Genomic DNA, 27,533 nt, shown 5'->3' with positions numbered 1-27,533 from the left:
AAATATCTGGATGGATAGATGGTACTCTGGGCTAAGTGAAAACATGTTTGGGTGAATTACCCCTTTAAGTGTATTCAGACTATCTTCGTTCCTCTGCTTGTTCCAATGACTAAACCCATTACCAACAATCCATTTTGATGAAGAGAAAAGAACGTTTGTAGACACAAAGCTTGCTGTTTGAAAAGAGAAAGGAGACAGCTGTTAATGCCAACAAATTGAAAGCAGGCAAGTGATTCAAGTAAAGAGTAAAATCTACTTAGGTCAAATAAGTGGATGATGAAAAATGGTGTTTGTAAGACACTTTTATTCCCAAGTAAATGGAACACTGCTTACATTTTAGGCAAAAAAACACAAAAAGAAATAAAAAGAAGCCTAGGATAATCTGCCTTTAGTGGCACAAGTTGTTCCTCAAATTCTTCATAAACTAAGAAACCCAGGGACCTTTCTTTGGTCAATGTATAAGTCAATAGTCCATTCTGTAAAAACCTCCATTTTATCTACCCGTAATGCACTAATCCTACGAGTCACTTTGTGATTGCGCTACTCCCTGGTTTTAACAACAAAAACTGGGAAAAAGTATATATTGCTGTCTTTTCGCATTCAGTGAATTACAATGCATCAGATAAAATCAATATCACCCGTAATATACAATGTTCAACACTTGTGGTGTGGTGAAAACTGCAAACAACTTACACCATCTCGCATACTACCTTTTAACATATACCGGGCCAAGAAGGCTGCCACTGGTCCCGTTTCTTCAGCATTCCCCAGCAGAATCCACTTTAGCATAAAAAAAAATAAGGATGCTAAATGAAAGCATTCTTCCAGGAAAGAGTGAAGTTTCACAAAGGGTCGTTGCGAAATCAAAGCAACCGCAACTTATTAAGTCAGTTGCAAGGATTTAATTCTCCAATGTGTTATGGTAGCTGTAAAATATTTCAGCAAAATGTCACCCTTTGTGAAACCTCACCACCATCTTAATTACAATATATTTACAGTTGCATTCAGCAGACTCTGGCTGTGTAAATTCTGAGAGTTCTGCCAGTCTGTACATTAACAATATTTCAAACGTGTAGTAGCCTACACACAGGAGGGACTGAAATTAGCAGTGATCCAATATTGCCAGATTCACTGCCAAATAACTATTTTAATAGTTCCCTCCACCAGCCAAGATGCTTCATATTATATATATTGGATCTTGGATAAATCAAATTAATATTTGCACATGGCAAAATTAGGGAACTGATAATTTCTGTCCCTGCTTTAACAATTACATATTTACATAGCAGTTTTAACATGCCTCAAACAAAGGCTTTGCTTTGAAACAAAAGAATGACGTTATTTCACAAAAGCTAAGTATGCTTTCTCCTCGAGCATCATCTTCCATTTTCTGATCCTTACCATGGAGTCCTGAAGTCAAGGGATGTTCTGTAACCCATATCCCGCATGGCAGATCAACCACCTAGAAGAAAACTGTCAACAGGTTTAGCAGTAACTTGTATGAAATTAGTGATCACATATGCTTACAAACTACCGCACACATGCTCTTTAGGATATATCTTTACATTCTTACACTGCTTAAAAACCGTTCACAGGCATGTCCCCCAGTAGTTCATCTAAACACTTTTTTTTTCTATTATCAAGTTCAGTCTCAAAAGCTCTGAAAGACAATGAAAGTTACTTGACCCTACATTTTAAGTGCCGTGCTTGCACTTTCTGCGCACTTAGTGCAGAATTCCACAGAGACGTGATTCTTGTCAACGTGGAGACAGACGCCGCCAGGTGTGTCCTTCTCCTCAACCTTCACCCTTTTTCTCGGCAGGGCGTAATCGTGGTCGTGTTTGTTGGGTTCCTGGAAAAGCGAGGTAGACACTTTCATGCCATTCACACCGCCGAGTCTAGACAAAAGTTGGGCCAACGTGCTTTCGTTAGCCAATACCGCTCTGAGGTACCTCGCCTCGTCTTCCAGTTCTTCGACCCTCTTGTTCAAATGCTCGTTCTCCTGTCTGAGATTCCGATTCTCCGCCGCTAAAGAGGTGACTTTGTTCTCCAATCCATTCACGTATTCTTTCTTCTTCAGACGATTCATCCTGGCCGCGATGGCATTCTTGTTGATCCGCACCGGCATGTTACTTCTACACCTCGGTGACTCCACTGCTCCAGGTGAGGAGGAAAACGAGAGCGCTTCGCTGCCTCCATAGCTTCCGTATGATGTCGGTGTTGAAAGATCCTGCAAGCCACTCCCGCCTTCGTCAAAAAATGAAGCAATTGTGTCCTTGTCCAGCTGCCAATTAAAATCGTCTATATTCAATAAATCAAGCTCCAAACCGGGCGTATTATCGCTTTCTGGTGAGGAATACTGAAATGGAGACGTATGCACGTCGTCAGTGACTTCGATTTCTTCACTTGTATCAACTTCCAGTGGCCAGGTGGTAACGTTAGGCTTCGCTTCAGGCTTGGACCCAACTCGCGCTCTTTTTCTTGTGATCATTTCGGCTTTTTGGGAATCCGGTGTCACAGAACGGTTGTCTCTGCCCCCGGTCACACCTGAAAATAGAAACAGTATTTCAATAAGTAAATGGAATGTATAACCAGATCAATAACCACAGCAGCAGATTTTGCACATTAAGTAATCGAGGCCTACCGTTGCTTACTACAGCTTGCCTGCCACACGCTAGACGAATTTGCTAGCATTATTTAATCGGTGGAAAGACCTATGTGAAACGCTCTATTTGTCGATATTCATCAGGCATAAACAGTTGGTTATCTATCCATTTTGCTTGTTCTTTCAAATGCAAGTTAACGCTCCAAAAATAGTTCGGTGGATAGCTTTGCTAACTGTAGCTAATGTTCGAAAACAACAGAGAATGACAGCGCATTTTAGACAACTACGGAGTCAAAACTTACCAGTTGTAGACACCCAGTAAACGATATTAAAATTAAGATGATCCGATACATAAAGTCAGTCACAGTAGCTGCCAACGTCCTCGTCAACAGGGAGGCAAATAACGACAAAACAATCAGCTTTCGAATTAAGTTTTTCACCGATCCAGTTTCCCCAACAAAGCAAAAGACTCACACGCACTTAAAACGTAGAAAAAAACATGGCGTAAGGTGCCGTGTGCAAACACTGATCTCGCGGTATGTGGCGCGTCATCTAGCCCTCCCCCGAACTTGCCGGAAATAGACGACTCACCCAAACAAATGAAGAAAGAAATAATAGTAATAATACGAAATGACTTTTACTTATGAATTGAAAACTAGAACTTCCTGTGGGCAATCAGTGAATGAGAGATGCCCCTCTGGCACACTTGCATTTACCCACATTCTTTAAGATTAGTCTCTTTAAAATCCAACCTTGAGATAAATGTGAAGAAATGTAATCAAAATGATTAAAAAAATTTAAAAAACAATAAATCCTGATGGAAATATAATTTTAATACATTTGAAATTACTGTGAATTTACAAATGGGGAATACTGAGACATACATACACACATACAGACAGACATAAGTAAGAGAAAAGAAAGTGAAACACAAATGTTTGTAAGTATTATAACTAAGCTTATTCCATGATTTCAAATGTAGCTGTTAACTGATTGATCAATAGTCACAGAGTTAACTTGAACAAATAACTTACTTTATTCCGACTATCCCAAATTTTATTAGAGAAATCATGTGAACATCTGGAATATTACCCTGCTTGCACCAATACACTGCACTGTGCATTATAATTAACATGGCTAAAAGCTTTTTATTTAGGCAATTTTAGATTCAATTCTTGATGTACATACATGACATCACACACAGTAGTGTGCAAACATTTGGGCACCCCTGATCAAAAAGGCCTTTTACAATTAATATCTAAGTGAACAGAAGCGAACCTCACCTTTAAATGGTACAACGTTAAATATGACATGTCTTCAAATTTTAAAGCAAGATTACTTTTTTACAGTTTCAAGATAACACAAAAAGGAAAAAGGCCCTGTATAAAGGGAATCCTGTCAGTTAGGACTTTGTAACTCCTCCTTGGGCAACTATAACATCTTATTCTAGATTTTTGGAATTGTCCCCCATTCTTCCTGGCAGAACACAGCTAGCTCAGAAATATTCTTCGGCCTCCTTGCATGAACGACATCACTGAGATCTGAGATGTTCTTTCTGGCAACTCTGCCATGTAGGTCTTTGTTATTTACACTGAACTGTAACAATTTCCCGTCAACAGCTAAAGCTGTGTCTGCTACTCTTTATTGCAGCTCATTTTTACAGTGGGTACTTCTGAGCATTTCTCACCAGGTCTCGCGCCATTCTATCTGAAATCTTTCTTGGTCTTCCAGACCTTGCCTTAACTTCAACTGTTCCATTTATCTTCCATTTTCTAATAATGTTTCTGACAGTGCAAATAGATAGTTTGAAACATTGAGAGTTTTTGTAGCCTTCTCCTTCTTGGTTTGGAAATGAACCATCTTCATTCTGAAACCCTTGGACAATTGTTTAGAGAAACCCATGGTTGTTAACACCAGACAGAACAGCCACTGTAGTTGGATACTTTAGAAGGCATGGAGTTATACTCACCTGACTCATTGAAGCCCTAACAAGTAAATCACCTGGGTCTGGGCCTTAGTAATCATCTAAAAATCATAAAAAGTAACAAAGAATAATCCAAAAGGGTTCCCAAACTTTTGCACAGGGCCCTTTTCCTTTTTTATAAATTTAAATTTATCCTAATTTATAAACAGTAAAAAATGAAAATGAAAAGCAATCTTGCTTTAAAATGTTCAGAAAGGTCTCATGTTTAACCATTTACAGTTTTGCTTTCCATCACATACAGATTCATTGTAACAGACATTTTTGCACCCCACTGTAATATACACTCAATTTAATCGCAATAGGGTAATTTGCTGCAATCAAACATACACTATTTAACAGGTCAAAATATTGTAATCCTTCTTTTTTATTTCGACATGCTGTGTGCCATCATCAACATTCTTAAAGGCAATACATCTTCCACCCATTCATTGTGTGAATCCATCATTTGTTCCCATAGCATTGCTTCAGCTGTATTAGAATCCATCCAATCTACAACTGTTCCATGACTTCTACCTGCAAAGAGACAGACCAGTACAATTACCCTGTTAATCAAGATGACTGCTAAGTCTAAGATTTACTCCTAATAGACTCTTTCAGATTTTCTTTAAATCCAGTGGCAGTAGTACAAGGGGTATTGTATTTTTATTTTTCCCATTTTCATTTACTTTGAGTTTGGTCAGGGGCCATAATAAATGTAGGTATGGAAGAACTAAGAGGAATAGACATATTTCACTGTCATTAGGTCATAAAGTCCAATTGCCAATAACAGTGAAGCTCATAATAATTTTCAGCTGGAACGGGTTTAGCAGTGGACCCACTCACCTGTGCCGAGACTCAGCCTAACTCCACCCAGGAAGTGGTTGTTGAGGCGGTCATGGTCCCAGACTGTGATCTCCACACAGGCCTCCTGCAGGTCCTCCGCCTTGAAGCCATCGTACACCATTGTGTGGTTGAACACCGGATTGGCCGTCCTCCTTAACACCCGTGACTTCTGCCTGCTTTTCCGATTGGTGTCAGGAAGTACGTAGCTGCAGAGGAACAAGACAGACAGGTAAGCTAATTCTTACATCCGATAAATAGGATCAAAGTTTGTGGAAAGAACACGTTCTTCCTCATCTTTTTTTTTTCTTAGCTTGAGATAAAGGCAGAAGATAAAGGACATCCTCTAGTGGACATATGCATGCATTACAGGTGAGAGGAAAAAAGTAACCATAAAAAGTAACCATAATTGTTAAAAAAATTATACATTCTACAAACACATGCATGCATGCACACACACATGCATGCACATATACACACATATCAGCTAAAATATATATACTGCTATACGTACCATTTTACGAAAGGATCAATAGCTGCACCCCTGATCAATGGCAGGTTTTTGCACTCTTTCACAAAGATCTGTACCAAACCGGTCTTAGGTGTTCTCTTACCTAGTCAACAACATAAAAAATCACTCATGAAAGAACTAAGAACACACATAATTCTGTCCTCTGAAATGAAAATGAATAAATCCCTCTCACAGTAATGAAGTCTCAGATATAGCAAGATGCTTACCGTGAGAGCTCTGTTGCAGGAAGCGCAAAGCCAACCGAATCTCTCCTCTGTCATCTGTGGGCTCCAGGCCAGATGTGGACTGAGCCAAAAGACAAAACATTACGATGATTATTATGATTGTGATTATGATTAATAATAATAATAATAATAACAATAATACAAATTAATCAATTCACTGAAAAGTTACTTTCAAGGCAACTTTTAAAAGTTGAAGAATAAGAGTAACTAAAGACTTTGTGCTTTCGGGTTTTTTACCTTTGATTTCAGTCTGAAGTCATTCATATGTGTGTTCCTTAAATCCCATTTGGATAATTCGAAATCCACCTCGCCCAAAAAGCTATTCCTTCCAAAGCTGTTGTGATGCCACACAGAGAGGTTTAGGACCTGACTCTTCAGGGTTTCCACATCAATTTTATACTGCATAGGGAGAGCAGAACAAGTGATATAAATTGAACAGCCAAATCAAACCCAAACTAAATGCTCAGTCAGGCGATAAGCATTTACAAACCTATAAAATGGCATCTGTCACAAAGCTAGTCATTTCTGAAAGCCAAGCTTCTTACCCTCAGGATTTCATTGTAGATGGGATTAATGGTCTTCTTCTTCACTGTCGTCTTTTTCTTTCCCAGTCTTGCTTTGTCAGGCAAGAGATAACTTTTCACATATCTACAATAGGAAAAAAACAGTGTATCACACTAAAACGTTTGAAAGGTTTGGTGAGGTAGCAGCAACATAGAACAAGCACATCTTCATTATTGATACGTTTCTCTTTTGAAATTATAATTTAAATATTTATATATATATATATATATACATATATATACACATTATATATGTGTGTGTGTGTGTGTGTGTGTGTGTATTTTAAAGGCAGGTAACAATCAGCCTCAGTATTACATTATCACATTCAACACATTCAACCATACCCATAATGCTCAGCTGGGTGCTTGCCAGCTTGTATTTTGTTTGATCGTGTTACAGAGCTCATGGATGTAGTTTACTCTTTTTTTAGGTTTCTTGTTACCTTGAACACCCCTGGCTCCCCAACAGTTGTTAGGCAAAACTTTCTAAGGCAAATGAAAGCTGGTGAAAAAAAAATGTCCCAAGCAGAACAATTTGTATCCTATCCATCTTTTTAAACATTCCACTTCAGGTGTGACTACAGAAGCTGAACTGAGAGGCTACACAAGCGTTCAACCCTTTCACCACTGAATGACACTTTGAACCACTTACGGATCAGACCGGTTCTTCTTGGAATCTGCGATCGCCAGATCCCTACACCGAACCACAAATACATGCAACTCTCCCAGCTTCTGAACATAGCTGAGGGCAAACTGGATGGTCCCTTTGACTTCCACATTCTCAAATTCCAGACTGTAGATGCTCATCAGACTGCTACTGGCCTGTCCGGTCCACCAAACGCAGAGGGGAGACCATCAGATACACACAAACATACAGTTCTATCAGACTTGCCTTGAAAAAGCAATAGTGTTCAGTTACATTTCTGTTATAGTCTCACTGTTTTAATCTGTTTTCTAATATTATATGTTTAACAAAGCTTTACAGTAAATAGGTGGAATGAAAATGGTCCTAAAGGTAGTTTTGACAAGCTTATTTTACGCCAGTTTCTGCCTTTACCCCGTAGAACCATCTTTGGAGTCCATTCAGGCTTATCCTATCCTTTTGGATTTGAATTAAGACAAACATATTTGCTCAGCTCAAGAAAACTAGCATCCAAACAGAATCACTGCCTTCTGCTAGCATTAAGCATAATTACAGTTATCTACTCCAAAGTCAAAATGCTTCATGTAAACTGACAAAAGCTTCAAGCTATTAAAACTGTTAGAGGCATTATCATAGCTGCCAACTCTCACGCTTTCGGCGTGAGACACACGCATTTGCCTGTTTTCACACGCACATGCAAATGCGTGTGTCTCACGCCGAAAGCGTGAGAGTTGGCAGCTATGCATTATGTCTATGAAATGATCATAATTACGATTTAGCTTGCATGCACAGAAAGCAGTTACAGAGGCCAGTGGTAGTTTGGTTAGAAAATGGGGGGCCAGTTAGCATCACACATACAGAGGACATTGAAGCCATGCCAGAGGAGGTGCTAAAGTTAGTGGAGGCACTGCTCTTCCTTCCGCCAATGGTGAAGCTGCTCTCCGAACCGGAGTCACTGTCCCTGCCACCCTTCTATAAGACAAGTACACACACAAGGAGAACAGCGTGTAAAATCAGCAGCTCCAGCCAAGTCGGTCAGCCAAAAAGCATGTGCGCAGGGGCTTGTGGGTTGGGGTCAGTTCCATTTAAATTCAGAAAATGCACTGAAATTCAATACATTTATTGAAAAAATCCCATAATGTTGTAATGTTTTTCTAATAAATTGAATTTAAATTCAACTTGCCTGAATTAATGAATTGTCATGCCGTCAGGAGGTAAGGTTATTTAATGGTGCTGAGAGATCACGGAGCTTAAAAATTTCTCACACAGTGGTTACAGGAGTATGACACAGACCTCATCCATCATCCCATGTGACATAATGTCCTCCATAATATTAATATAGATTTATATTCTTAAATCTTATGGGCTCAGATATACAGCCAAGAAATTACAATCTCCCCTAACCCCCTACCCCAGTCTGACTGCAATAGCAACAATTCCCAGCAAAATCATATCAACTGAGTGAAGGTTTTTTGCTAACTTCAGCAGTACTTCATCCCAATTAATGTCAGTGTAATTTTTACTTTGATGTTTACTTCAGTATAGCAATCTGCAGAGCCTGTGGGAAGGCCAGGTTGCAGCAAATTAACACTGAAAGGTTCTCTCATTAATACCCCATACTCTTAGTCTTTTATCCTATGCTGCGGAGGAAAGTGCAACAGAAGATTCTGAGTGGGATCAGTAGCTGCTGTGGGAAAGTGTTCATGCTGGCAGGGGAGGGAGTGGGATCAGTAGATCAGTAGAGTGGGATCAGTAGATCAGTAGTTCAGTAGCTGCTGTGGGAAAGTGTTCATGCTGGCAGGGGAGGGATGGGAGTGGGATCAGTAGATCAGTAGCTGCTGTGGGAATGTATTCATGCTGGCAGGGGAGGGAAGGGAGTGGGATCAGTAGTTCAGGTGAGTGGGATCAGTAGATCAGTAGATCAGTAGCTGCTGTGGGAAAGTGTTCATGCTGGCAGGGGAGGGATGGGAGTGGGATCAGTAGTTCAGTAGAGTGGGATCAGTAGATCAGGAGCTGCTGTGGGAAAGTGTTCATGCTGTCAGGGGAGGGAATTCTCTTCACCTCTCCATGCAGAAAGGCAGGCATGGACGCACACCGCTTCTTCATCTGCTCCCGCTCTGAGAAGGAGGAGCTGGGACACGTGGACACTGGGGAGACTGAGGAACAGCAGTCATGAACACACCTGTCTCTCTTTCTCCAGCACTCTCTCTCTCATACACTCACTCACTCACTCACATCACACCAAGTACATGCCTTTCCCCCAACATTAGGCATATTGCTGAAATGCAATGCACTCACTTAATGACGAGCATTAATCAGACACTAAGTGAACAGCATGTTCTCATCAGACCTTACATTCAAAGTACTACAACATTCTATTCTGTTAATTCCCACAGCAAGGGTCCTTCAGTATAGTACATCATGGCATATCTTTGTATTTAACACCCACGCAAAAAGACACAGGTGCCAATCCATGCTTTCTTTTCTTTCAAAACAGAAGCTCTGTTTGACATGACAAGGCATTATGGAATTATTTGTGCACACTTAAGATTGAAAAGCCAGAAGGAGATCTCTAAAATATGGGAGTCTATGGGACAGAGCACAACTGTCAAATGTGATTTTAAATGGTGTGCAATAACAAGAAATATTCATAAGCTTTTATTGTATGTAAAGAACACATGGCACATGGAACACAAGTAAAACACTGCACACACTGAAACAAAGCATGCATATCTGTACACATTTTGTTAATACTCACAGAACTAATTTGGATTCTGTAATACAACTACGACACACATCCAAGTGAAAGTTAAGAAGGCACACAGGTGTCCACATTCACTTATAATTTCCCGCTTTATGCATGTGTGCAGGCATGCATGCGTGTGAAGATGCGTCTGTGTCAGTATGTGAATGCATGCATGCGTGCAGTTTTTCACTGTTGAGTGCTTTGTCTCTGTACTCTGGCATGCGTGCAGTTTTTCACTGTTGAGTGCTTTGTCCCTGTACTGCACAGGCGAGGGTTTGCTCACTGGTTTGCTGCGACGAAATATCCTCCAGATTTTTGGACTCAGCTACGGGTCTTGCAGAGATTTGCTTTAAAGCCTTAACGGGGCTTTGAGACTCATCACAACCTGCCACAGAGTAAAAGAACATGAACTCCCCTCCCAACTCTGTAACCCTGCCGGCAGGCCACATAACATCTGACTCATATTTAATCAGTTCATATTTCCTGTGATCATCACTAAAAATCATGGTTGCATACTCGTTTTACTGATTTGCATGATCAATAAAAAGAAATGCTTGTTAATTTCATATATTTGGTCTCTAGTGATTCCATGATTTTTGAAGCCTTCTCATTTGGCACACACAGGTAACATAAAAGTAGACTACTGGTTACCGAAAGTGTTTGATAATGATCAAAGCAACACAGCAATAAATTACAACAGAAAATAAGGATTACAATACCCAGGGTCTAATTTACATTTCTTTTCAAAATATGAAAGGGAAAAAACGACTACCCTGCATTTTTATTTTTATTGACAAATACAAAATTCTCATTTCAAAGGTTTCTACAAGTTTTTACATTCATTTGATCATACATATTTTTTTCAAAAGAACTGAAGAAAATCCTGCAGCCAAGTAGTTTGTTTTATAGGGTATCAGTGCAGAAGCTAAGAATGCACAGTGCAGAAGCAGGGCTATTACCTTTGTTGTGAAAATATATAGGGTTATTTGTTGAGAGGTGAGGATAGTAGACTTTATAATTTTACTGTTTACTTGATTATAAAACTATTTTTTAGAGTTGTTTAAATGCATAACTCATCCAATAATATTTCTCAAAAAAATTTAATCTATCATATAAGGCTTTCCTATCTATGGTCTACAGACTGCATCCTCTCAATTTCTGGTGTAATACACATCAGTTTATATATTATAAACCACTCTTTTCCAATATAAGATCAGTGTTGAACACAAATAACTGGACCTAACCATTTATCAAGTGAAAGCCGGATCTGTGGTGTGTACTGCACAGTAATATATTCAGTGTTAAATCAACTCTTACAGAGTACACATAGGTCCCTGTTGAACTCATATCATTCTGTTCAAGTTAAACTAACACTGGACATTTTACTGTGTGTACATATTCCAGCTTTGTTTCCCCCTCCTTTCAACTAAGGTTTGGCTTTCCTTATTTATCAACCACATAATGTATTTGACAATCTTTTTATTCAAAGAACATACTGCAGGCCTACATATTTGGTGTATTTTTTATATTTTATTTTATTTGTATGTGGAGGTCCACATACTGACCCCACAATAACACCTTAAAAGGGAATGACACATTTAGCTTCTACCACATACACATTTTAATTGATCATAACAGATTGAAATCAAGAATGAATGCATTATAATTTAGGGTTAACTAAATCATTTGGGGGGATGGGGGGAAGAGAGGATGTTTTAAAATGAGAATGCTCACAGTCTGAACTTGCCAAGGAGTTAGACCAAGTTTTGGGTATGTTGCTTCTGGGAGAGTCGGGAGTGCAGTCAGTCCCATGACCCTCACTGCCCCTCCTGTTCCTAGGTTGCTCTGATGCCTCCTGGGGCTGTGTTGATGGATGATGAACATCTTTGGTTTCAATGGCTATCTTTGTGACTCCAGAATCCCATGCTATTCTTCTAGGTGAATGTACCTTCTTTTGCCAAATGGGAGGAATTTGTTTCTGTTCCTTCTCAATGAGCTCCCTTATCGGAGGGCAGACATCGACAGAATGGGATTTTGAGGAGCAGGTCTCAGTTTTGGATTTTATTGGACACCTCGGTGGGATTTGTGGGGGACAATCAGGACTTGGTTCCCCAACCAGAAACTGACATGCCTGTTGCATGACAAGAGTCTCTTGATAGGTGCTTTTTGAATGTTGGGGAACACCATCAGTAGAGAGCAACTCAGCTTTGACGGAAGGCACAGTGCCCCTGCAGTCATCAATATGCCCATACTGTGCATTATTTGCAGTCTGGTTCTCCAATTCCGTCTCAGGTTGTTCCTTAATTGATGGGAGAGAAGATCTGTCTAATTCAATGCCTACTGACCTTAGATCAGACCTAGATATGGCAAGTTCTTTCTCAGCACAGCTAGATGTGGGCTCTGGGATTTGGTTCACTTTGGTCTCTAAAGACCCTTTTTGTTTTCCAACAATAATTTTAGGGCCACTTTTCCCCTTTGATTTTAGGTGACTTATCTTGCCAGCTCTGTCATCTTGTTGCTTGTCAGTCTGTCCACAGGCAGCCAGAGAATCATGTTTTGAACCAAATTCCTGTCCTTGGTGGCCTGTCTGTATGTTAGTTTTCAACCCCTCAGGTACCTCCTCGCTGATGATGGGCTTAGCTACGTATATATCCTCTTCATTCTGGTTTGTTAAAATGTTTCTGCTTTCAAAATAAGTTGAGCTGTCCTCCAAATGTGATGAGTCCTTTTCTGGGTTTGGGTATGCTTCCTTGTGGAAGAGAGAATGACCTGACTGCTCAGTAATTGTGATACTGTTTGCTGAATCAAGGGGACTTCTCTTGACGCCCACTTCATGATCATGAGGTTCACTTTCATTCCTAGCTTTGAAGTGTAGATTATAATGTCCATAGACATTCTTCATGGTTTCAGGTGCTGGTGAAGTTTCTCCAGTCCAGAAAGGGAGTTCCCTTCCTACCTTGCACAAGTCTACACCAGACTTACTCCATTTTTGATCTGCCTCACTTCTGTCAACAAATTCCTTCATAGTTTTGTTTGTTTCTGAATATTTGCTTGTTTTGCTGATCAGTATTTTAGACCCACAGATACCTTTCTCCCAGAACAATTTCAAGTTAGCGAGCCTTTGAGGTGATATCTCTTCATATACATACTTCCGTTTCATGGCCAGTTGTGCGTCCCCCACGACTGGGTGACTGAGTGGAGCAGTCTTGTCTTCTGCTTCTCGCTGTGACATGAGTTTTCCTTCTGTTCCTGGACGTAGCTTATTTTCTGAAGCAGTGATGCATGACTCTCTTTGACTACTTGCCTCTGTGTTCAGGTAGTGGAAGACAGGGTACTTCCTAAGAGTGGGCCCATCTGTCATTTGTTCAGTGTGAGAAACATTCCCATACAGCGTCTGTGCTTCAGTGTCACTTCTGGCAGGACTCTTAACCTTTTTTTCAGATGGCTCCCTCCCAGGCTTCTGGGATTCTGCCTTAACAGAGTTTGTCCCGCTGAACAAACTCGGCTTGTCATCCAAGGCTGCATCTTCAAGGATTCCAAATTCTTCCACAGCTTCCTGAGCGCCCTTTTGATGGGCGTCATATTGGTTGCTGCCATCACAGCCCCAGCTGAACCCCTCTAGGACCTTAGCAATGGGGCATCCTTGCTCCTCTGCTAGCCCATGACTCTGCTCTGCCGGTCTGGAGGAGAGCCCACGGCCTTGAATCATTGCATGAACAGGCTTACCTTTCTGATCCTCAGACTGGCTAGAGGATTCAGCATCATGTTGACCTATAAAAGAAAGACACAGCATTCACATTATCCAAACATATGCAAATTATGATACACTTATGAAAGATATTGTCTGAAATGTGAAATCATTTGAAGTTATTCCTTTTTAAAGACTTAGAGCAGAACAATATGCATGCATTTCCCCAGAGATCTGTTCCTTGCAGTCCTAATTCACCAATCACCATTAGAGAACTAGCACATATCCTCCTGAGACCTGGCAGAATTTTTTTTTTTTTTGTGAAAGTTAAAATATTTATTATTTTATCTTTATTGAAACTTGCTTGTAGTGGTTTCAGCATAGTAGAATGAATGTTTCTCTGGATCAAGACTTGAGACTTTAATCACTGGGTCTTAGGAGGATAAAAAGCCATATGTGTACACTAGTGCAAGCTGATGGATAAATATGCTCACATGTACACATGTAGCAAACATGATAATAAAAGATCAATTAGTATGGATTCATGGAAATAAAGAAAAAAATAGATCAGAAATTAGATTTAGGGGTTAGGAGGAACCCAGCATTTTAACATTATGTTATGAAGTGTGGGGAAATGTATTGAACAGTGTACATTAGTTGGTGTATTTCCTGTGTATTCCTGTGACTTTTGCCCCAGTGATGGAAATGTCTAGCACTACAATGACGGAGTGAACGGTTGATTGATTTAGTTTTTCTGCACAACTTTTGTGAGTTGAAATGATCAGCACATTGAATTGGCACCATTTCAATCTTACCACCGGGACTCTGGGGTGGACCTACATCCCGTCCTCGTCTTACTGTCCCCTCTCCACTGCTCTTAGCCTCACCTGTGTCCACCGCTTCCCATTTACTCCCCAACCTGCAGTGCTGGGACTCAGAGGAAGGAGGTGTGGTGACCATGCCAGGGACAGACTCTGCCACTGCCTTGTTGGGGCTGGGAACTCCTCCCTCCTTCTGAAACTCACACGCTGCTCCGCTGTGTGTGAGATCATTATTGCTCTCACCTATAAATCTGCCTATGCCTAATCTGCATGCCCCGTCTTCCTCATCTGTGAATGTCTCGCACTGTACGTCCAGCAGGTCACGCTCCTCAAACTCTCCATCAGCCAGCGATGTTGACCCTTCCTCCATTTTGCTCATGCTGACTGTTGTGGAGAAGCGGACCTGCTTCCTGTCCAGTGAGTGAAGGGACTCACTCCTTTGAACAGGCCTGTCATTTCTTTTGGGCTGTTGGGCTTTCTGGACTTCGGGTGGTTCAGAGCACACGCCATCGTCTCGGTCGAAGCGTAAGACCGGGAAATCGGCAGAGCTGCAGCTGGAGCTGTGCTTGAGGATCCCCTTGGAGGCGACAGAAATGGCACCCTGCTGGACTGTTAGGCTGCTCCATTTGGGAAATGATTCATCCTTGTCTGACAGAGAATCCAGGGGAGGGTAAGCGGTGGTCCTCTTTTTCAGCAAAGGCGCAGTTTCAGGGAGAACTGCCTCTAAGGTACCTGTATCTTCTGAATTTATTTTAGCAAGACTGCCTATGTGGCTTTTAGATGGTGGTAACAGCTCTGTAAAAACAACAGGAAACAACGAAGGAAAGATAAACAGGAAATGCAGAGAGAGAAGGAAGGCACAATGCTTTTTCTGCAGTCATTATGAATCCAGTACATTTGGAACTATATATAGGCAAATATAAATAGATTCATAATGTAACGAAGAAAATGTGCAATGAAATAGCAGGCAGATGTAACATGAATGAATCCCTTCCACAATATGAAAGACAAAGAGACCTGATGAATTTAGGATGGCTGGCGCACTCAAATATCACTAACACTTTCTCTCTGTAAAAACACTGTTAGAAAACATTCCAGCAATGCATGCAGTCATTAGTCATGCAGTGCAGCTTATTGCCTAAGCACAGAGGTACATGGCTCCTGCATAATCTTCTCAGATCTTGTTCATTAGCTCAATTCCACCGTGCAACACTAACGACAAACACTGAGACAAACATGCAATGTCCACATTTAACAGTGAAAACAATCCTACAGCACTACTTTGTAGTTATAAAACTGTTATGCACATAAGCATGAAACTGCAGGTTAATCCAAGGGGGTGGAAAAAACACACACACACAATCTGTGCTTTTGTTTTAGATGTAAACATCGCAATGACGATCTTTAAGAATTTACATTTTTGTGACATTAATGACATTCTTGTTCTTCTAAGGGGCCCCTCGCATATCCACAAAACGGATGAACAAACAGGGGCCAAACACAGACCTTCCACATGGATTTACACCATGCTATTGTTGTCTTTTACTGAATGACTATCCTAAGGAGATATACCTATGTCACTTGCTTTGTGTTAAACATAAACTGCAGTGCTCTATAGATACCGTGTATATAGGCTTGAAGGTTAACTAAACATGCAGATATGGTCCCTTTCCCTTCAAGTAGAGCTAATTTCAACAATATTCATACCATATGGTAGCTAACCTGCTGATGAGGTGTGAGCAAATTTGTTCTAGTGCCAGGCCATGGATGTATACTACATGACAGCAACACGAGTACACCACTAATGCAAAAGGGACTGATGCATGCCACAAGCGTTTTCACCACAGGAAGAAACCACAGCCAAAGGTTAAAGGCAAGATGAGCTTTGGGATAGATTGATCTGACTTACTTTTTGTTTGCACGGAAATTATTTTCATAGTATGTCCTTCAAGTCGTCCACTCATTTGAAAACACAATACAAAACTTTGTCACCTAAATGAAATCTTGAAAACCGATGACCTTTGAAGGTGCTGGTGAATCAGCTCATATGGTCATAAAATGAAAGGATTAGTGATGATTACATGCACATCTTCACTGATTTATATGTTTTTCACATTGTGAAAAGGGATAATTACATCCAGTATCACTGAAGACATTAAACAGCATTACACTCAGGCTTTTACCATATCAAAAACCCTGTCATGTCAACCAGAGCTCTGTAGACACCAGATTGTGATATTCCAGGAATAAAGAGAAGACTGAATTGTTGATTGTTTTCTATTCATTTGCCATTATCTGTTTGGAGAAGTCATATATGTTTTCTCTCAGCTGCTTATTTATTTATTTGGGCTTCTTTCTACCAGGAGCACCACAAAACAGTCAGCGTTAGAACAACTCTGTACATTTTACTCTAATAGAATACATTATATCCCTTCTGGACTCAAATAGGTTCTATTAGTTTGAGATGAACATTTTATTGTGTGGTTCCAGGAAAAACAATGTTTACACCACCTTTCTGTACCATTTTTGAAATATTATCACATATAATGTTAGAGCAATGTTGAAAGAACAATATTATTAGTTGGGCTACTCCCTATGTTTTGTTGAATATTGTATAAATTTCCCCATATTGGACATTCCACCTGCTTTCAGAATGCAGGTATCTCAGTCGGGATTATTTGTTGCTGCAATGTGGTGTTCCTTCCCACAGGTAATCACATTTGTGAAGTGCTCTCACACTGACAGAAGTGACCGTTGTACACAATTACTATAGAGAGCTCTCACCTTCTTCAGATCCCAAGATCTGTTCTGCTTCCCAATGGATGAACTGCTCTCCCGGCCCCTCTGAAGCTTCGGAGTCTGAGAACACACTGTCGAAAGGGTTCTCTCTCATCTTCAGCCAAAAAGAGAGACAAAACCAGTGATCTGTGATGTCATCCACTGCCTGGGTGCAGAGCACTACCTCTCTGAATAACAGAAAATGCTTTCAGGAAAAAGTTACTGCAATTTAAGTCAATGAGCATGAGTAGCAAGGGACGGGCATGTTCAGTGATGTTTAAAAATCATTCATATAATTAATTCATATGATTTAATATACCTTGGCGGGGGACTGCAGGGGAAACACCACTCCATCTTTCTGGACATCGGGAGAATGACTGGCACTCGACCTATAGCAAGCACAGTATATTAAATAATACAGTATTAGTAAGATTTATGTACACTGGATTAATTTAAAAGCCAAGTTGCCTTTTAATAAATATGAACAAGACTTCTGGAATATATACAATTCCACTTTGCCGTTGGCTGACTCGCTATTTCGAAAGCCTCCTGGTCCATGTACTTGGACTGTTATACCTCAGCCTGCTTCCATGGATCGAGAGAAGCCATACTGCTCTATTCCAACTCTAATGTGATTGGTAGCGGTGTGGAAAAACAGCAAATCAGGAGCACGTGAGCTCTGAACCCAGAAGCAGCTTAACGGTGTGGAGCGTACAAGCCACAGTAAGGTCTGCCTTTTCTGTCTGACCGCCTCTCGCTGCACAATCACACCAATTTGCTCGGGCCTCATGAGAAAGTGGCGGCCCTCCCCAAATCCCAAACAGGAATGTGTCAGATTAGCATGACGGGGGCTATGAGAACGGCTCTGCATCTCCTCAAGGTCCTCCGTCACATGTGAGAGCACACAGCCCGCTCAAGAGCACAAACACTATGACAGCAGGAATAAGCTTTCAGTGTAACAATGGCAAACACATCTAAATGACTTTACATGATTCATTCTTTCTTTCTTTCATCTCACGATTTGTTCACTTCTTCCATGCCCCCAGAAGATATTAGTCATCAGTGTGTTTATAACTTGAACCCTATTGAGTGTGCATTTGTGCATTAAACGCTTTTACATTTGAACATTTTTACATTAAAGTATTTCAGCTTATGCTCTCATTTAATTCTATTTTCACTGCAGATGATGTTAATGCCTTCCTTGCTTTAAAGCCAAGCTCTGAGCTTTCATACAATGTTGTGGATTATCAACATGCAATGTTGTGGAATATTTTAAATGCCAGAGCCAGAGTGTACCTATATAATCTCACTTGTGAGGCCTCTATTTACTGTAGATAAATGTAGTTTCTTTAATCAAGGAGAAAGGCTTTCATCCAAGAAAGGCCGTTTACTTCTAAGCAGAAATTGTGTGTCTGACAACAATCTTCAACAAGTATCTTGAAAAAAAGGTTTATACATATACAACCATTTTCAAGTTGCTATTCTTACAAAATAACCATGATATCACTTGATATCATATCTTATGTCATGAATACATTGTATCACTTTAGTAATCCCATCTTGGTATGTACATTACATGATGACCTGACAACATAATTACCACCATGTTATGAAAATGCATTTCTAGACAACAAAAGAGGGAAATAGGGTAATCAAATTGCAAAAAACAAATGTTATACAAAATATTAGACACAATAGTCTCAGACACAAGGAATATGTCATGTATTTGTTCCTTTTTCTCCCTTCTCTTTTTGTCTAGATGGTGGCTGTGACTAAATAGATAGGTTGTGAAACTGATATGTGCTATGCAGAGAGGGTGATGCTGTCTGTCAAAGGGTGTGGATCAAAGGGCATCAAACAGTCACCTCTTTTCTGTGGGCTGTCCTGACGGCTCATCAATTAGTCCAGAGAGTTCCGCAGGAACAAAAATATCCTGAATTTCACTGTTAACGAAGCTGGGCTTCTCTGCCCATAGTTGGGTGATCTCCACTGCAGGGAAACATACAGGAGACAGACAGGTGATAGTTACAGCTGTAGTGACAAAAACAAGGGTCAAGGGTTCAAAGCAGGGTCCGTTTATAGTTACCTTGTGAAAAAACCCACAGAAAACAAGACATAATAAAAATTCACAAGACAAAACATCAAGTAATACAATTACAGAGAAAAAAAACACATACCACAGGGCACAGTTATAGCAACATTGTCAAAACCATAGGAGACATAGAGTAGCAGTAGCAGGACAGTGTTTCCATTAGTATAGGAGTCAAAGCAAACTATAACCCTTCACAAAGAAATGGTCAAAATTATTCTTGAACTTTCCTATTTTGTACGAGTTGGGCATACCTAAAGTAAATACAATTTAAAGCACTGCACTGTTTACTGGAAGCACATTGACTGCACATGAAAGCACTTACAGTGCAGAAAGAAATACAATATTCTAGATAATTAAATAGTCTCATTCTCCTAATTTCTTATGTTTTATTTAATCCTCTCAGTAAACCAGAGGCATGCATTACAGGTGCATGATGTTAGATGTTTCCTGAGAAAAACACAACAAGAAATAGTGAGTATTCTCTTTCTGGACGGTACAACAGTACTGCCCCAATGCACACATTCAGAGAATGCTCTTTCCCTCTAAAATATTAGGCTCAATTGACCAATGTTTGAATTGCCCTTTTGGAAAGATGTTATTTTGATAAGGTGGTAAAGCTCTTATCAAAATAACCAGCTGGCCAACAAATTTGCTATACGATACTATAAATGAGAGAGAACCCCCCTCCAGGTTCTCATGCACAGTTTTGGAAAGCTAACAGGAACAAACATTATTGTACAGAATGTCGGTCTGTCAACTGTATATTTTGAAACCTGAAGTTAATATAAACACAGGCAGAGGGTGAGTCAATATGTAAGTGAGCCTTTTTCAATGATAAGAAGGTATCAAATGTTGTAACAAATGTTGGCACAAAAATCATACCTATTGTACCTTTAATGGTAAATGGTAAATGGCAGGCATTTATATAGCGCCTTTATCCAAAGCGCTGTACAATTGATGCTTCTCCATTCACCCATTCATACACACACTCACACACCGACGGCGATTGGCTGCCATGCAAGGCCCCAACCAGCTCGTCAGGAGCATTTTGGGGTTAGGTGTCTTGCTCAGGGACACTTCGACACAGCCCGGGCGGGGGATCGAACCGGCAACCCTCCGACTGCCAGACGACTGCTCTTACTGCCTGAGCCATGTCGCCCCACATGTGCATTGTTTAATTACAAAATTGTGGAGTACAGAGCCAAAAAAATATGTCAAACATTATGGAGTTCACTGTAAATATCCTAATTGTCCCTTAAACTGGTGGCTGTAATGGCATTTAACTTGGCAGACTCACATATGGTCATTGGTTTTCTCTGTCGCATAGCAGCACGAATGATGTCCGACCCATGGATGCGGTCCCTGTGTCTGTGCGACTTGGTCTGGTAGAACCAGTCCCCAGTTAGATATTTCAGCTTGACTTTGTCACGCACAGCTTTCTGCAGCCGTCTGAGTAAGGAGAAAACAATGTGTTAATCAAAATGAGAACAACGGAACATGTCTGAACAGGATTATTTTTATTGCTTTAAATTATGACATAAAGGAAGGGCAGGAGTCCTGCGGTTTTCACAGTTGCCTTCCATTAGCAAGTGATTGACACCTGGAACACACCAAGGTGAGGTGACAGCTCCTGTCCAAACGGTAACCTTGGCTAAAACAGAGCGGTTGAGGCAGGAGTTGGTTGGCATTTTTTTTATATAGCGCCTTTGTCCAAAGCACTGTACAATTGCTTCTCATTCACCCATTCATACACACACTCACACACCGACCGCGATTGGCTGCCATGCAAGGTGCCGACCAGCTCGTCAGGAGCATTTGGGGGTTCGGTGTCTTGCTCAGGGACACTTCGACACACAGCCACAGACACAGGGGGATCGAACCGGCAACCCTCCGACTGCCAGACGACTGCTCTTACTGCCTGAGCCATGTCGCCCCAAGGATTAAATTGACTGCAGCGTTGCAATGTGTGTGGCCTGGTGACAGACTACCTGGTAACCTGCAGCTACTTTCAGATAAGATATTTTGCTAAAATTATTTGTTTGTGTCACACAACATGCTAATTCATTTGAGGGAGAGTACTTAACAAAATAGAAATTGCGCTGCAGGAGAAGGCCAACGTGGAACCACAAACATCAGAAAGATGTGCAGTCTATCAGGAGAAACTGTCACTGTTGATAATGGACACAGATATAATTCATCTTCATCACAGATTCTTTTTTTTTTTTTACATTTTCAGCTTGTTATTCCACAAGTCCTGCCTTCTGTGAAACCAAACTGGTCATGTGAAAATGGGGTTAGAGAGAGACTTACTGGTGCAGGGCCAGGAATAATCCTTTACACCAGAGGCCTAAAAAGAAACCTGTCAGCTGGCATTCCTCTGATCTCTTCTCATCACACCCTATCAACATATAAACATACTTGCAGTATGCCTTTACCCATTGCGGCTTCCATATAAAGTGATTAATGAATTGCATTAAATCACAATTCTCTAACAGCCATCTGGCTTGGCAGTGGCACAGCTGTGCTGAAAACACGAATGCCATAGGAGGTGAACTACTGTGGTTATTATTAATGCGTTTGTTTAGGATTGAGCCCAAGCCAGTTAATCATTAAATCAACAACAGTTCAATTTCATTACAGACATGTGAATACTTGCAGATGCATAACTTTGTACCCAACCTGTCATTTGTCATTTAAGCCTAGCTCTTTCAACATAGAAGAGCATGTCAAAGAAATGAATGTTTGTCTCTGAGGGGACTCTCCAAATTCCCATAGACATCAAAGTTCCCATAGACACAGGTCTTAGTCTAATAGAGGAACAAAATCCCATGTTCAGGCATTACTGTACTGTTTTCTTCAATGCAGCCATGAAAAAATATACAGAATTACACAAGTGTTCAGTTTCCTAACTTGCTTTTTTAAAATGTCCAAAATGTTTCAGATTTATTTAAATAATAATGGTCAACAGTGAAGAATTCTAAATCTTAATACTTTGCGTCATAAAGACCGTTGTTTAAAAGATGATTTGTAGAACTGAATTCAACATGCATTATATAGTAACCAAACTCTTTTTCTAAATTGTCCACAAAATTACCCAACCACTTTTCAATCAGGGGAAAAGGTCCACAGAAATACTCCCAGGCCCCTAAGGTACGAATGATGAGACATAAGATGTTCCTCACAGAAGTTCCCTGCTCTGACACACTCACACTGACACACTGTAAATACTACTCAAGTCATGAAATGGCCACATGTCCCATGCATCCTCATTTCCAGTATGGACAAATCTTAGAAAGCCAGGATCTCTAAAAATGAAGAGTTAAAGCACAGGACAGACAAGAGTTTGTACAGAAACGCCTCACGAGTAGGAGGGCTGACACGATGGGCGGCGGCCAGACTCACTTGATTCGCTCTTCGTCAGCCTTCTTCAGCTCGGCGTCCCTCTTCAGCACCGACACGATCCTTTCCTGCTCCTCCTCCGTGAGGTGGCTGAGGTCGATCATGATGCCCGCCCCCAGGGCCCCCCGGGCCCCCCAAGTCCCCACGTCCTCAGCGGTCTCAGGTGTGCGACCGGGCCCTGCCGAGCTTGTACCGGTACCTATTGTGCTCTCTCTGCCTCTAACGTGGCTGTGACTCAAACCCGGTCTCTCCCTGGCCAGACGGGCCGCATCTCACAGTCCCTGTGATGTCACTCGGATGGTAAGTGGGCGGAGCTTGTCAGGACCTCGCCAATGGCGCAGCCAGCCAGGAGACAGCAGCCTGAGACAGACAGGACACAGACAGGACACATGCAGGAAACGCCACCGGGACAGTTGTGCTAGACAAAATCAGCTTATTTTGGCTTCAGTTCATGACAGCTCTGCGCATTGGAAAAAGGATTTTTTTTCACAGTCATAAAATCCTTGTTTAGTAACTACTCATTTGAAATGAGGGGTTGTTGACATAAATATTTACTTACTGAATAAGCAAAGCCATATAATAAGCCGTCCAGGAGTTTGGCTACCAATTTAGTACCATATGTGCATATTCTACAACCCCAAATCCAAAAAAGTTGGGAGAGTATGGAAAATGCTAATAAAAACAAAAAGGAGGGATTTGTAATTTCTATTAATCCTGTACTATATTGAAAACACAACAACCCATTATTTGACGTTTTACCTTCGTGAAGTTAATAGTTTTTTGAAAATACAGACTCATTTAAAATCTGATGACTGCAACATACTCCAAAAAAGTTGGGACAATTGAGTGTTGAGTGTACCACTGTGTAACATCACCATTTCTTTTACTAACACTTATTAAGCGTTTGGGCACTGAAGCCACCAGTTGGTTAAGTTAAGCAGCAGGATTCTCCCCCATTCTTCCATTATGCAGGTCTTCAGCTGTGCAATTGTACTCGGCCTTCGTTGCCGTATTTTGCACTTCATGATGCACCACATATTGTCTTTGGACCTGATGCTGATAACAGCATGGATCGTCCTTTTCCTCTTTGGTCCGGAAGACACAATGGCTGTTTTGTCCAAAAACTATTCGAAATGTTGTCTCATCGGGCCACAAAACACGCTTCCACTGTGCTACTCTCACATGAGACCGAGCCCAGAGAAGTTGGCAGTGCTTCTGGACAATGCTGATGCATGGCTTCTGCTTTGCATATTCAAGCCTTAAGTTTCAGCTAGATGCTGCGGTGAATGGTGTTGACTGAATGGTGTAGTACTCCCGAGGCCATGCCATGATATCCATTACACATGACATCGGAGGGGTCCCAGATCACATGCATTCAGAAGTGGTTTTCAGCCTTGCCCTTTACACGCCGAGATTTGACCGGATTCCTTGAATCTTTTAACTATATTGTGCACTGTAGAGGGTGGAATGCCCAAAATCCTACCGATTTGTCTTTGGGGAATGGTGTTCTCAAAGTGCCGGATTATTCGCTGATGCATTACATTACATTAATGGTATTTGGCAGACGCTCTTATCCAGAATGACGTACAGTTGATTAGACTAAGCAGGAGACAATCCTCCCCTGGGGCAATGCAGGGTTAAGGGCCCAAAGGCTGTGCGGATCTTATTGTGGCTACACCGGGGATTGAACCACCGACCTTGCGGGTCCCAGTCAAGCACTTTAACCACTATCTGTTGGCAAGCCTCGACCCATCCTTGATCTTGGGAGTTCATAGTTCATGGAGGCTCCTTCTATACTATAGCAGGATTGCCTTGTCTGTTTAACATCACCTTGTTATTTCAACTTTCACAACATTATTAGTCCTAAATTGCCTAATTTAGTCCTAAATATGAAGGTGATTAGGTAAAACATGAAATACCATGTATTTTTATTCTGTTCTTGTTTCAATACAAGTCAAAGTAAATTCACTGCTTTCTGTTTTTATTTGCAGTTCATTTACTGTCCCAACTTTTTTGGAATTTGGGTTGTACATAAGCTTAGCTGAGAGTTGCCGTGAAAAGAAATATCACAAAATCTTCCCCATAGACTACAGGTATGACTAATATTTCAAGCATTAAAAAGAAATCTCTTACAATACTCAGAATTTCACTATTAATACCAAAACATAATCCGAAATATGTAAACTACAATAAATATAATACATACAGATCATATTGGTGCAATTAGACAAGGGTTAAGTGTTCGGGCCAATGGAAATTTGAAGGTTATATGACTAGTCAGGACCAACTTAATATGTGTATTAGTGGATTACCATTCCATTCAAAAAATGGCTTATTTAAAAGATGCATTCTCTCAATAGCAATGAGACATTGTTTTCATGAGTAAAAAAACAAGAAGGCGCATGAGTTGCACAAGATCCTTGTTTTATCATTTATTCATTCCTTTGCTTGTTTGAGCTGCTGAGAGTGCCAACTGCCATTTGACTACTTTCATCCAGAAAACAAAGCGTCTCTGTTACACAGGTCTTAGAAAAACATACATCTATTTCAAAGTTTAACCAAATCCCAGAGTGACTTCAAATGGACACAATAAGACAAATCAACTGCTGAGGAGCTGGTGATCCTAATTGAAACTGGATTTGAATTCACCCTTTAATATCAATCAATTCTTATCTAATTGTATATAGTGAAGCATTGCCACACTATGTGTGACATTTCCCAGAAGGAATTTAAAAAATGATACATTTTGAGGAATAATTCAATTCAGCCACATATATTTGCACAAATCTGCCTATTAAAAGTTATTGGTTGTATGGAGCAACTTACCCGCATCAGAACAAACCTATGGTGCTAATGCAGCAGTCATTCTAAAATAATAATGAGGTTGATGAAAATGTCACATGTTGCTTCCTTGTAGATTCACCATCATTAATGCAAGAAACCCACTAAACTGCACCCACAAGAACCTCTGCTGGAAGGGCTGTGACGTCTTACTGCTATAGTATGTTTCCCAGCCAAGCCCTCCTATTAGCCCAGAGTGAAATGGCAGTGCCTTCCCCTTTCTTCAAAACATAAATGCAAATACGTGCAATTATATTGTGTGTACTACAACAATCAAAGACACCGATGCATGGTGTATATGGAAAGAAGAATTGCATGTTTAAAAACCCATCATAAAATGCATATCAAAATATCTCATGACGTATTTTATATCATAACTGAAGCTGCAAACTTTCAACAAACACACTGCTTACAGCCGCAGGACACAGCTAAGGAAAGTAATTATAGCAGTATTTTAGTTAGTTACCTCTGAAACTAGTATCAATAGGATTTTATGGACAGAGATAGCTTCTTTTGATCTACCTTTTCAGCAGACTATTTGATGTATCAGAACTGCACTTTGAACTACAGTTTTAACACAGCATTACTGTCAGGTTTACAAATTTCAAAACCATTTCCAAATTGGGATGGCTGTTCAGAAAGAAAAAGTCAGCACAAATGAAAATCATCACAGCTGTAAACAACAGTCCCAAAGAGATTACTGTAGATATTTGCATGAAAGAAGACCCATTTGGAGTTTGGAGTGACCCTAACCCTAATATCAGCTGTGCTAATATCAGCTGTGCTAAGGCACTTTAGCCAAGCAGCCCAGGTCCCAGTATTGTCCTATATTCACTCTCCCTCTGACTGGTTGTGTAATCGGCCCCACCAAACACTGATAAAAATGGTTCATGCATTAAGCTAATTGATTCTGACTACTGTTGGGAATCTGACCTGAGATACAGAGATATTTGTGATTGGCACAACTTTGGAATTTTAATGGAGCATGAGAGTTTATGCTTTATTTTCATTAATGCTTCTTTAAATGTCTTCGTGTGAGATAACTCACTGGCTCCATTTTATACTGTGCCTGTCTGATCTTGCCTCCAGTCTTGAATTCAATTCAAATCTCAACCTCGTAGGCTACTAAGGTTAGTTGAACATTCTTGCCAGAAATTATGTTGAGTGTTTAGTGTGTCTGAACTTTTTTGTTTCTCATTGTCATATCTCAACGAGAATGCCTGAGGCTAGAGAGTGGGCATGTGTAGGTGCACAGATGTCTGTGAGTGTGTGTCTAAGAATTCGGAATGATGAAAACCTGTCTACATCTTGAAGTTATAAAACAAGCAAATGAAGTAACACTCTCATCCAAGCATACAAACAATGCTCAGCTCAGCTCAAACTTTGGAACAACGTTTTCTGCAAGGTCAATAACTACTCATTATGTTATATTTCAGAACAAATAATCTGTCTATTGAACTGCCATGAACTCTTCAGCTTCACTGTTGGTTGAAATGGTTCTAGATTTTGTCAAATATGGAGAGGCAAAACAGGCTTGGGGAGTCCTCACATTCTATATGTTTTGGAAATCCATAGACGACACAAATCAGGTGAAAGTCGGTATTTTTATCACAGTAAGGGTACTTTTCAGTCCAATAAAACACCAAACAAATTCTATAATTAGATATGTTTTGTGATCATCCAGGTGTTTCTGTCAATGTGAAATGAGCATTGATGTTTCTCTTGCTTAGCAGTGGTTTCCACCTTGCTAATCTCCCAAAAATCCAATTTTTCACAGGTCTCTTCCTTAGTATGGAGT

General features: G+C 40.5%; 3 protein-coding genes across 10 annotated transcripts in view; 1 reads left to right on the top strand and 2 right to left on the bottom strand.

The window, feature by feature from the left end:
- Positions 1-287: 287 nt before the first annotated feature.
- Positions 288-3,102, bottom strand: crebzf (CREB/ATF bZIP transcription factor). 3 transcript variants are annotated; one of them, XM_061249054.1, is made up of 4 exons: positions 2,908-3,102; positions 1,692-2,547; positions 1,402-1,473; positions 288-780 (listed from the first exon to the last, which is right to left on the bottom strand). In XM_061249054.1, the coding sequence occupies exons 2-3, from the start codon at positions 2,489-2,491 to the stop codon at positions 1,455-1,457; spliced, it is 819 nt and encodes a 272-aa protein (XP_061105038.1). In that variant the 5' UTR covers positions 2,492-2,547; positions 2,908-3,102; the 3' UTR covers positions 288-780; positions 1,402-1,454. The 3 variants fall into 3 exon arrangements, with proteins under 3 accessions (XP_061105038.1, XP_061105037.1, XP_061105039.1); XM_061249053.1 differs by having other exon boundaries at positions 1,402-1,462; XM_061249055.1 differs by having other exon boundaries at positions 1,402-2,547.
- Positions 3,103-3,433: 331 nt separating this feature from the next.
- sytl2a (synaptotagmin-like 2a) overlaps positions 3,434-27,533 on the bottom strand; it is a 25,630-nt gene continuing 1,530 nt past the window's right edge. The window contains exons 1-16 of one of the 6 annotated variants that reach the window (XM_061250201.1): positions 25,721-25,816; positions 22,898-23,254; positions 20,793-20,944; positions 19,269-19,392; positions 17,723-17,792; positions 17,410-17,518; positions 10,400-10,501; positions 9,432-9,526; positions 8,229-8,342; positions 7,380-7,549; positions 6,710-6,812; positions 6,402-6,563; positions 6,147-6,225; positions 5,923-6,022; positions 5,412-5,617; positions 3,436-5,102 (exon numbers count right to left, since the gene is read on the bottom strand). In XM_061250201.1, coding sequence (XP_061106185.1) covers positions 4,954-5,102; positions 5,412-5,617; positions 5,923-6,022; positions 6,147-6,225; positions 6,402-6,563; positions 6,710-6,812; positions 7,380-7,549; positions 8,229-8,342; positions 9,432-9,526; positions 10,400-10,501; positions 17,410-17,518; positions 17,723-17,792; positions 19,269-19,392; positions 20,793-20,944; positions 22,898-22,998 — 1,836 coding nt within the window. In that variant the 5' untranslated portion in view covers positions 22,999-23,254; positions 25,721-25,816 and the 3' untranslated portion in view covers positions 3,436-4,953. Of the gene's footprint in view, positions 5,103-5,411; positions 5,618-5,922; positions 6,023-6,146; positions 6,226-6,401; positions 6,564-6,709; positions 6,813-7,379; positions 7,550-8,228; positions 8,343-9,431; positions 9,527-10,399; positions 10,502-11,850; positions 13,950-17,409; positions 17,519-17,722; positions 17,793-19,268; positions 19,393-20,792; positions 20,945-22,897; positions 23,255-25,720; positions 25,817-27,533 lie in introns of those variants that run through there. The other 5 variants (XM_061250200.1, XM_061250202.1, XM_061250198.1 and 2 more) reach the window with 5 other exon arrangements.
- ccdc83 (coiled-coil domain containing 83) overlaps positions 22,997-27,533 on the top strand; it is a 19,000-nt gene continuing 14,463 nt past the window's right edge. Inside the window, exon 1 of the mRNA XM_061249383.1 lies at positions 22,997-23,089. Coding sequence (XP_061105367.1) covers positions 22,997-23,089 — 93 coding nt within the window. The remainder of the gene's footprint in view (positions 23,090-27,533) is intronic.

The sequence above is a fragment of the Conger conger genome, chromosome 7 (assembly GCF_963514075.1).
Source record: "Conger conger chromosome 7, fConCon1.1, whole genome shotgun sequence".
Classification (NCBI taxonomy): domain Eukaryota; kingdom Metazoa; phylum Chordata; class Actinopteri; order Anguilliformes; family Congridae; genus Conger; species Conger conger.
The sequence above is the reverse complement of the archived record's forward strand: the minus strand, read 5'-3'. Positions and strand labels throughout refer to the sequence as shown.

Excerpts from the sequence above, each read along its gene's own strand:
- crebzf (XM_061249053.1), bottom strand. The coding sequence starts at position 2,491 with ATGATCACAAGAAAAAGAGCGCGAGTTGGGTCCAAGCCTGAAGCGAAG. Across the intron at positions 1,463-1,691 it reads GCAAGCACGGCACTTAAAAT|GTGGTTGATCTGCCATGCGG; the intron begins GTAGGGTCAAGT and ends GTTTTCTTCTAG.